Here is an 11137-nt window from a genome sequence, read left to right on the forward strand (position 1 = left end):
GACTTCGCCCTTTTCAGATTGCAAGCTACGAAGAAATCAATAAAGCCATTAGAGGGACTCCAAATCAGCAAAAAGCTTTGCTTTGTGAAAAAGATTAACATAAAACAAAACTGAGGGGAATGGGCCATTCGTTAAAAAAATTAAGTGTGAGAAAGTTTTCCACATTCTACTCACATAATATTCAAATGCAAAAAGGTTGGGAAGCACGAATTGCTCGCATCCCTACCTGTATTACGTTCTAAAATTAGATACGGTCAAATATTTTGGACATTGATTGCATTTGAAGGCGGCAAGCGCCATAAGATAAAATTTGCCGAAGTATCTGGTGTTCTACCAATGGCTACTGCCGGTCTGATGAACAGCTGGGTTACCATCCTTTTGCTGATTCTCCTCCCACTCTTTTCCCACTTCCCTTGTGGCACAGAAGCCTATTACGCCGACTTCCCGTCGGCCAATCTCTCGGTTTCCTGGAAAAACACCCCCTTCAATGAACAAGGAAGTTTGGATTTTGCCGACGGCTCCACCTTGAGGCCAATCCTCCTTGTGTACAACGTAACCCAGTCTTATCCACCATTCGGTCTTGGGTTTTTCACAAACAAAACGTCGATTTCTTTTTCAATGCCCACTTCAGTTTTCTATCTAGTTGTCTTCATGATGACAAGAGTAACTGTAAGTGATAACAACTCCAATCGTGAGTACCAGTTTATTCCAACTATGCCGCCCAAAGTCCTGTGGTCTGCAAATAGAGACAGTCCGGTGGGAGAGAATGCGACTCTTGATTTCACAGCTGAAGGAGATTTGGTTTTGAGAGATGAATTTGGTAATCTTGTTTGGTCAACCAATACCAGTACCAAGTATGTTGCTCGGATGGAGATAGGTGTGACCGGAAACTTAATGCTTCTGAACGGTAGCAACGGCATGGTATGGCAGTCATATGATCACCCGACAGACACATGGCTCCCCAACCAGAAGATCAACAATGGCCAAAGGCTAACGGCTAGTAATTCATCTTCAAATTTATCAACAGGTATATACTATTTGACTGTTGATAAAGAGGATTACATTGGAATTCGGGCTTTTGTTGATTCAGATCCCCCGGAAGAATATGCAACTTTACTTGATAGAAGCTTTCATGCGTTAGGTGGTCCTGCTTTCGGGAACGCATATAATGCAATCCGATTGCATACCGACTTTGCAGTTTTCTATTTCAATTTCACAGCATCACCAACTGATTTTCGGTTTATCGTCCTGGAACCAAATGGCCATATAATTTTATACTTCGTGGATACCTCTTTCCCTTACACTTTTGCAGTCACACAACGTAGTGACTTACTGGCAGCCATCATTGATTCTTTCGGAGACTGCAGCTACCCAGCAGTTTGTGGGTCTTATGGGGTTTGCTCTGGGGGTGGACTGTGCGCTTGTCCACAAGACAACACCGGAACTTCAAACTACTTTTGGCCGTTTGAACAAGGTATTGGATGTGCAGAAATCACTCCTCTTTCTTGTGATCATGGTTCAAAGTACCATACATTCGTGGATCTCCCAAATGTCACCTACTTTGATTTTGTGCCCACACTTTTCGCTACCACCATAGATGAATGCAAAGAGGCATGTTTGAACAATTGCTCTTGCAAAGCTGCCTTGTTTCGGTATGATTCAGATGTCTCATCAGGTAATTGTTCTTTGCAATCAGATGAGCTTTATTCTTTCATGACCTCCAGTGAAATTTTTAGTTCCTATGCATCTATCAAGGTTCAGAAAGTGCCCAGCCGAAATAAACTTGTATCTTTGTCACCGGTATTGGTACCTCCTCTTGTTGGTGGCCTACTAGTTGTTACTTTTATAGGTGGAATGTGCTACTGTTACAGAAAGCTAAAGCACACAGATAATGCTGGGGAAGAAAGTGATGATCAAGTTACACAATCATTGACTAAGTTCTCTCTTGAAGAGTTGAAGTATTGCACGCAGAATTTCCAGACCAAGCTTGGCGAAGGAGGGTTTGGGGCTGTGTTTGAAGGGGTCTTACATGATGGTATCAAAGTTGCAGTGAAACAATTGGATTCAATAGTCCAAGGAAGAAAAGAATTTTTGGCAGAGGTTAACACAATAGGAAAAGTTGAACATTGCCATTTGGTGAGGCTGATAGGGTACTGCGCTGAGAAATCAAATAGGCTTCTGGTGTATGAGCACATGTTCAATGGATCATTAGATAAATGGATATTCAACCGAGACAAAGAACGAACTCTTGACTGGAAAACTCGGCAGAAGATCATTTATGGTGTGGCCAAGGGACTTCAATACCTCCATGAGGAGTGTCATAAGAATATAATTCACTTTGATATCAAACCTCAAAATATCCTTCTTGATAGAGATTTCAACGCCAAGATTTCTGATTTCGGCTTAGCAAGATTGATTGATGGGACCCATAGCCTAGTGTTGACGTCGTTGAAGGGAACAATAGGGTATCTAGCTCCTGAAATGTATAGGGGTTCACATATCTCAGTTAAAGCTGATATCTATAGCTTTGGGGTTGTCATCGTGGAAACTATCTGTGGGAGGAAGAATTTAGGCAAATCTGATCAAGAATCTATGCCTTTGGTTGAGATTGTGCAAATGAAGACCAGAGAGGATCAACTATACGATCTCATCGATGATCAAGACGACGATATCTGGCAGCATAAAGAAGAAGTGATAAAGATGATGAAGATTGGAATATGGTGTCTGCAAACCCATGATAGAAGGCCCTGTATGTCCACGGTCGTGAAGGTTTTGGAGGGTTCTGAAGGTATAGATCTAATCACTGACCATAACAGGTGATTCTAATATTTCATTTCCACCGGAGGCTTCGCTTCTGCAAGGATTCAGATGACGAGTGAGTATATATATTAACTCTGTTGGTAAACTCATTATTTTTCGCTTCTATTTTATCTCCTCTAAATGTTCCTTTTGATTTTCATGTCAGGTTCATGAAATTGAAACCATATGAAGTTTTAGCATTCAAGCTTTCTGCGGCTCTGCCACAATGTACATTTAAAATTTCAGGAATGGTACCCGGCCAAGTATATTAACATCTTGCTGTTTATTGGATGCTATTAGGTCACCCATTCAGGATTCAAGTTTTTTCATTTCAAATTACAGGCTATTTTTTATTTCTCAACGAAGGTTATTTTTTGAAATTTTCCCTGTTAACTTAAAGATCCAATGTTGATCTTCGTATAACAGTACAATTATGATGATTTAGGGATGGCCCTTCTGCCTTGTCCGATCCTCCCTTTTTGAATCGAAGTTTATGGAATTTTAGCGATCAATCAAAATTTTCCGGTGGTTTTTTGGATGAAAATGTTCAACTACAAACTTTTGCAGTTAAATAATGCTTGTAGATGTTTGTAAGGGAAAATTTTGCTCTTTTTCGTAGATAAATATTTTTCATAGAGAGAGAGAGAGAGATTACCGGCCTTCAAGGGTGAGCTGCCAGAATGGGATGGCCGGCAATGAGTTGCGCGGAGAGAGAGATGATGATGGTGACAACTAGTGTTACTTTCTTTTTATATACTCGGTCAATATTCTATCAAACGTGTGCGTATATTATATATACACACATATATTTGCATGAAGTAATATTACAGATTTATGTCTGTTAATGATGTAATAGTTAAAGACTATGGGAATTATTGGCCACTTGGACATAATTTATGATCTAACTGTAATCTTATGCTGTGGACAGGTTTTATCTTAAGGTCCTCTACCAAACTCAAGAACACAAAGTAATCAACCCATAGAAACATACAAAAGCATCAAATAAATCTATGGATTTACAGGTTAGCGTTTGGATGAAGAGCTTTGGCTCTTACCAAACTTCTTGCGGCGAATACTTAAGCACAAAAAAGAAGTTGCACAGTCGTCGCGGATGGACCCAAAGTGTGTAACCGATCCTTCAAGAGGAGATTTTAACGCCAAGAAACGACCACTCTACTAAAAGTGTATCCAGATACCAAAAAAAGATGAAAATATTATGTACTTGAGTTGATGGAGAGGTCTCGGTATTAGAGGTAGAATGATGAAGAGTTGTATAACTGAGAGGATAGACTTAATTCTAGTGTCTGTTAGTTTATAATGTAAATGAAAGATTGGAAATTTCAGAGTGGGAGAGTTCCCTGGATAGGTCTAACAGATGTTGGAGTACAAATTTTATTGGTTGAATTGTGTCTTAGAGGGATTTTCAATGTAGATTGACATGGTTTTAGATTCTCATTCGTAATTAGATAATCTGTACTTCATAGTAGTATTAGGCCTACTGCTTGTTTGGCAACTCCGGAGGCGACCCTTCTAAGACTATGAACTCGGACGGGTGTGGCTACTTCCCCAGAAAAAGGTTGGAGAGAGAGAGCACGCGCTTGTTCAACAGTTGAAGAAAAATAAAACTAGATGGCACCCATGATCTGCGGCATGTAACTCTCAGAGTGGTACGGCACCATCTTGGCTCTTGATTCGGAAGGCAGAAATCTCACTTTTTGAAGAAAAATTACATGTCTCAGATCATGGAATGTTTTCAAATGTTGAAACTAAATCAGATTGAAGATTTCGTATGGGGAATATCTATATAATGTGTCTGTCGTGAATGTGACTGTTTTTTATTGTTTACGGGGTACTATAATTGAAAAACAATATCTCACAAATCAAGGGGTCATTTAAAAATAAATAAAAAAACTTCGAAGTATTTTTTGAAAAAAAGAAAGAATTAGTTAACTGGGTCGACCACTAATTATGTGCCACTTGTTGATGTTGAGAGCACTCTTCGCGAAAATATTCCATGCAATACTATTTGAGATTGGCCGACTCTCCCTCTTTTCTTGAAAAAGTATGGATTTCGTCACTGGCTCCACCTTGAGGCCAATGCTCCTTGAGTACAACATAACCAACTCTTATCCTCCATCCAGTCTTGGTTCTTCACAAGCAAAACTTCAAATTCTACTTGGACTCCCAATTCGGATTTCTACTTTCTACGTAGTTTTCATCATGATGACACGACTACGTATAACTACTAAGAACTCTTCTAACAGCGAGTACCAACTCTGATCACAAATGCCGCTACAGGTCCTATGGTCTGTGAATAGAAACGGTCAGGTGGGAGAGAATGCAACTCCAGATTTTACAGCAGCAGGAGATAAGGTTTCGCGAGATGGATTTGGTAGTCCTGTTTAGTCTACTAGTGCCAGTACCGATTATGTTGCACTTGGCTGGAAAATTCGGCAAGAGTTGCCAAGGGGCTTCCATATCTCCATGAGGAGTGTCATGAGAGTATAATTCACTTTGATATCGAACCTCAAAATATCCTTCTTGATGGAGATTTTAATGCCAAGATTTATGATTTCGGCTTGGCAAGATTTATTGATAGGAACCAGATCCCTGTGTTGACAATGTTAAAGGGAATAATAGGGTATTTGGCTCCTGAATGTTTTGGGTTTCAAATATCTCAGTTAAAGCTGATATCTATAGCTTTGGGATTGTCATCTTGAAAACTATCCGCGGGAGGAAGAATTTAGACGCGTCTCATGAATATAAGGCTCCAATTGCATTGGGAAAATAAAGGCAGAAGAGGATCAACTGTACGATCTCATCGATGATCATGACAAGGATATTTGGTGCCTCAAAGAAGAAGCAGTAAGATGATAAAGATCGGTCTATGGCGTCTTCATACCCATGATAGAAGGCCCTGTATGGCAACAGTCGTGAAGATAAACAAGTTGAGACGTGTCAATTAAAGCCATCGATTTATGAGAGGTGTCTACACTCTTCCTCCGGCGTGCAGATAGTTTCCAAGATGACAATCGCAAAGCTATAGATATCAGCTTTAACTGAGATATTTGAACCCCCGAAACATTTCAGGAGCCAAATACCCTATTATTCCCTTTAACGTTGTCAACACTGGGCTCTGGTTCCTGTCAATCAATTTTGCTACCCCGAAATCAGAAATCTTGACATTAAAATCTCTATCAAGAAGGATATTTTGGGGTTTGATATCAAAGTGAATTACATTCTTATGACACTCCTCGTGGAGATAATAGAAGCCCCTTGACCACACCATATCAACGTTAATTATATGGCTGCGAACATCATTCTCTAGTAGATACGGATCTCATCACCGATCATCACTTCTTAACTATGAGCCACATTGGTGGCAAGTTGATTCAAATATTTCATTTCTACCGGAGGCTTCACTTATATCAGGACCCAAATTATGAGTAAGGTAATTGACTCTGTTGGTAAATATATACTTTGACATCTTATTTTTTGTCAGGTTCATGCAAGCATATGAAGTTTTAGCGTTTCAAGCATTCTGCGACGATGTACATTAAAAAATTTCACCAACAGTACCAGATCAAGCATGTAAAGATTTACTGTTTATTGGCTGCTAATTAGCTTATCTATGTCAGGATTCAACTCTTTCATTTCAACTTGAAAGCTAGCCTCTTATTTCTCAATTGTATACCATATTGTTCGCAGAGTTTTAACCTTTTGAGTAATGTCCATCAATGATCACATCAGATTCCCATCGTCTCAGCTCACAGTCATTTTATAAGTTATTATGGTTCACTTTATGATCGTTCGGCGACCCTTTGGGTGCCTGATTGCTAGGATCTCAGCCCATCATAGGTACCAAAGAATCTCCCTCCTAGTATAGTTCTAGTTGTCTTTTTATTACTGTTCATGAGCATTGTTAAAACAGTTCACTGACTTAATGAGGGTTTGGCACAATAGGAATTCAAGACGCGATTGTGTTACCAATGGTGGGCTATGTACCTAGTTCGTCTGCATTTTCATTGAGACATTCATCAAACAAGAAGTGAACATATTGAGTCCTAACCCGCATATGCATAACTTTAGGGGGCGGGGAAATTACCATTAAGCACTAAGTCTTAATCAATCAGATAAGAAAATGAGTACAGCAAATAACATCCTACCATGCAACCTATTGTAGAGCCGAGAATGTACGAGTAAAAAAGAAAACGACGTACTTGAATCCCTGACCCGGTTCTTCCAACAACGTGTAGGCCTACTTATTTTGTGATGAAGCTCTTGTTTCACTTTGTGCCCGAGACCTCATCCCTTATCTCTTGCTTTAATTTAATCAATTTCAGCATCATACATAACTCTCTTTTAGCAGCCATACTTGTCAGCACGGATTTGCTAATCCCACACATGATTATAGAATAAGGTGGGAAATGAGTTTGCAAAATGCAAAAAGAGAATCTAACACGAGCTACAGCAGGAAAAAGATGGAGTATGCCAAAAAAAAAACCCAGCTAAACCGACTCAACCCGAGCCAGCCTGCATTGACACCCGCAGTTGGGGAAATGAAAGGATCGGGTTGGGCAGGTGATAAGCCGTGTGGTAGCAGGTTGGGTTGATTGAGATTAAATCCTCTCAACCCGCCCCCTGCTACATATTTGTGTTGAAAATAACCATCACATTGACTTTAAACTTTTAAAATCTAATGTGCTCTGTAACATTTATGACCTAAATTGTTGTTCTTTGCTCTCTCTTTTTTTTTGGTTAACAGGGGATTTTAAATAAAACTAAGTAGTAAGCATACATAAGTCTAGGGTATAAAACGCATCCGCCCTTAATTGAATAGAAATACATATAGGCATATTAACTAAAACATGAAATCCAAGCTCCATTTGTAAACCCAGATTTGCTAGTCGGTCTGCACATGCATTGCATTCTCGAAAGCTATGCTTGATTTGAGTCACACCTAGCTTCTGCAAGAGGCGGTACCTGCAATCGTTCAATAAAGCACTCAATTGGTGTGTTTCATCCTAATGCGTAGCAAGTAATTGAATCATGACTGAAGTCCGATTCAACTTCCAACTTTTGTAGTTGAAGAGTCGTTCTTTGCTCTTGTTTGATGACCACTGTTAACATTGCACTCTCTTTTTTGCTTTCTTATTTCAAACTCTTCTTTTCCCTTATCCAACCCGCCTAAATCCGTGGTACGAAATCGCTAAAAAAACCCAGTTGGCAGTCGGTTTTGAGGCTGCCCGGCTGATTCAGCCCCCGAAAATCGACCTTTATTCAAACCCCGAAACCGGACCTTCGCACATCCCTAGACAAAATCAGACAAATTCGTTAGAAGTACAGTACCCTTCTGATTACATGCAGCATTGTTTCTTGAAAGGCCAAAGCAGATCTCTGGCCTTGGCAGACAACTGAAGACTGAGATTCTTTTTGTAAGCTAACGCATATATGCATGGCATACGGTACGGTTGTTGAAGGGTCGCTGTACGAATTCAAATACTTGAGGGCCTCGCCGGAAATTGAATAAAAAAGAAATTCACAAAAGGAAAGATTGGGACCCAGTTAGCAGGGGGGGTCCCTCTTTTTAAGTTTTGATTTGATTATGTAAAGTCCCCATCTTTTGATTATAATCAAACCGAACCTGCAGTCTGAGATTCTGTATGTTATCAAAGCAGAGAATGTTTGTGGCAGAAGGATTTTTCTTTTTCCTTTTTAACATCATTCTTGGCGGACATTTCGATTAGAGCAAAATGGGCGTAGAATCGATCAAGTATTTTACGGATATTCAACGGAGTTGAATTGTTACAGGGAGGCTTAAAAAAATATTTTAAACAAATTGAGCGGCTCCGATCATTTGTGATGGACCCCGAAGTGAGTCATACAAAAGGCGGTGTACATTTGGTGTGCACATAATGGTGTACTCATTGAATTCGCACTGCTAAATGTGTGAATCTAATAAGAATGTGTGATTGTAGAGGCCCCTGAAGCCCACATGATGGTGCTCGAGCACCGAAGAATACTCATGAATATGTAACATGTTCTTGGGCAAAGCTTTTCTCTGAGTCCCCTTTGTGGAACCGTGGACTGGTGAGTAATACTACTAGTATACAAGAAAATCTACATTTTCCCACTTGAAAATGAATGTTTGGGGTCCCGGACATATGAGGATTGGATAAAAGAAGTACATGACCACAGCATAAAAGACCGATGAGAGATGTGTGACCGTTAATTTCAGGCCTCCTGAATTATTTGAGGTGCGTCCGAACTAGTCCAGACATCTAATTATTTAAAAAATAATAATAATGAGAGATGATCAATATACCCAATTATATATAGATACAATAAGTACATTGCAAATACAAAGCTACACATCCCGGGGCTTTGACTGAACTTTTGGCTCAGTAGTTTGAATGAAATTGCCCAATCTCTGTGTAGATAGTGATATCCATAGCAAAACAAGCTTTTGGATAAAATTGCATTTTGAAGAAGGCTCCATGTTCTCCTTTAAGAGCTGCAAAAGGCCTGCAAAAGGGACAAATATGGATCTTATTTACTTACATATTCTCAATCTTTTAAATTACAAAATAATGAGTGTAATAATTTAAATGAATGAACCTAAAATGCTATACGTTAGTCTGCGAAAAAATATGAAGAGAAATTGCGCGTGTATTTATTGCTAAGGACCGGTGATCGACCTCTAATGCACCAAACGTACTAAGAAATTGTAGCTTACCATGAGCATAAACTGAACTGTTCATTTATAGAGTTTGCCGACATTGATAACTAGCCACTTGATCATTGAAATAAAACTTATTTTTGGAATTGTATTAATCATCAGAGCCGGCCCCAGGCAACCCCCACAAATCTACGGATTTGGCCAATCCCCCACCATGGGGCAACAAATTTTTTTTTTATGTATACTTAACATGCAACCTTGATTTTTTTAAACTTGTATGTCTTTATGCCTTGTTTGGATCAAGATTTGGAAAAAAAAAAATCAACTCAAAAAACACGCATTACCCATACTTTCAATCATTATTTTTATTTCTCCCTCTATCTTTCTCTACTCATTATCCATACTTCCACTCATTACTTTCATAAAAAATTTCTCAAAAACTTGGGCAATCCAAACATTAGGACCGGCACTGTTAATCATCATTTATTTTCTACATACAAAATGTTGGCCGATCATATGACTATCGATATCCGATGAAACAAGCAGTTCAAATCAGAGTAATAAGATCTCGGAGATGCCCACCGAGGTGCACTACAACCCCTTAATTACGAGAAATTCTTCAGTGCCGAGCGGGCACGGACAGCTGGTGCCGAACACGAATCTTGGCTGTTCAAACTTGTTTTGGACGGTCCAGATCTGTTTGGGCTTGAGAGGGTGTTTTGATAATTTTACACTAAAAAATTACCCAAATAGATCTGAGCCGTTCAAAACACGTTTGGACAGCCGAGATACGTGTTCGGCACCGGCTGTCCCGTGCCCGTTCGGCACTGATGAATTTCTCCTTAATTACTAGTTCATTACTGCACTACATGGGAAAAAGTATTACTATATGAGAGATGATTGTGGAAATAATTGCAATTGAGTACGTACACTGAAACAAAAGCTGAGGCTTGAAATTAGCCAGTGAGCCTTCTTCACAGTCATGAGCCTGGCAAAGAAGTGGTCGTCGGAGCAGATGTTACCCGCGGGAGAGTCCAAGAACACCCGTCGAGGAACCGGCGGAGACCACAGCCCGCTCTGTTCGTAATCGAAGTCGAACTCCGAAGCATCAAAGTATTTGCCTAGTAGTCTGTCGGATAAAGATTTCGAAACAATCTGAACCTTTGGAGTACTACTGGTTGGAGACGAAGTTTCTGGCGATGATGAGGTCTCGGATGTGGCCATGAGAGAGAGAGAGAGAGAGAGAGAGAGAGGTTCTAGGGGAAATAGGCAAGAGCAGGGCATACAATCAATGGATATACAATCATGGAGGGGAAAAGGAGAAGAATGATTAGGTTTCTATGTTGGATATTTGCAGGAGGATTGAGTTAGAAAGTTAGTTTGTCTACTTATAGCCGATTCCTATTCTGAAAAACTCAGGGGTCTGATTATACGTCATATAACAGTAAAGATAAGGAGTTGTTCAAAAAAAAAAAACAGTAAAGATAAGGAGTTAGGAGTGCAGCAGCCGCATAGAGATCCCTTTAACGCCGGTCTCGGGTCCCATAAATGACCTGAGCCGCTCAGAAGCAAAATTGGATGATTCGTAATTGTTTTTACCGACATCAGATTGAGATGATTTTTTACAAGAGACCCAAAATGAAATATTTTAAACAAAAT

General features: G+C 39.7%; 1 protein-coding gene and 1 long non-coding RNA gene across 3 annotated transcripts; one reads left to right on the forward strand and one right to left on the reverse strand.

Moving 5' to 3' along the window:
• The first annotated feature begins 90 nt into the window (after window positions 1–90).
• On the forward strand, window positions 91–6331 carry LOC131331504 (G-type lectin S-receptor-like serine/threonine-protein kinase SD2-5). 2 transcript variants are annotated; one of them, XM_058365492.1, is made up of 3 exons: window positions 91–2283; window positions 2314–2875; window positions 6302–6331. In XM_058365492.1, the coding sequence occupies exons 1-2, from the start codon at window positions 337–339 to the stop codon at window positions 2818–2820; spliced, it is 2454 nt and encodes an 817-aa protein (XP_058221475.1). In that variant the 5' UTR covers window positions 91–336; the 3' UTR covers window positions 2821–2875; window positions 6302–6331. The 2 variants fall into 2 exon arrangements, with proteins under 2 accessions (XP_058221475.1, XP_058221474.1); XM_058365491.1 differs by having other exon boundaries at window positions 91–2875.
• A 2781-nt stretch (window positions 6332–9112) lies between these two features.
• On the reverse strand, window positions 9113–10916 carry LOC131331505 (uncharacterized). The gene is made up of 2 exons (XR_009201395.1): window positions 10409–10916; window positions 9113–9324 (listed from the first exon to the last, which is right to left on the reverse strand). It is a non-coding gene; the product is annotated as an uncharacterized LOC131331505 (long non-coding RNA).
• Between the last annotated feature and the right edge of the window lie 221 nt (window positions 10917–11137).

The sequence above is a fragment of the Rhododendron vialii genome, chromosome 6a (genome assembly GCF_030253575.1).
Source record: "Rhododendron vialii isolate Sample 1 chromosome 6a, ASM3025357v1".
In the NCBI taxonomy this organism is placed as follows: Eukaryota; Viridiplantae; Streptophyta; class Magnoliopsida; order Ericales; family Ericaceae; genus Rhododendron; species Rhododendron vialii.

Coding starts and splice junctions, on each gene's coding strand:
- LOC131331504 (XM_058365491.1), top strand. CDS start 337: ATGGCTACTGCCGGTCTGATGAACAGCTGGGTTACCATCCTTTTGCTG.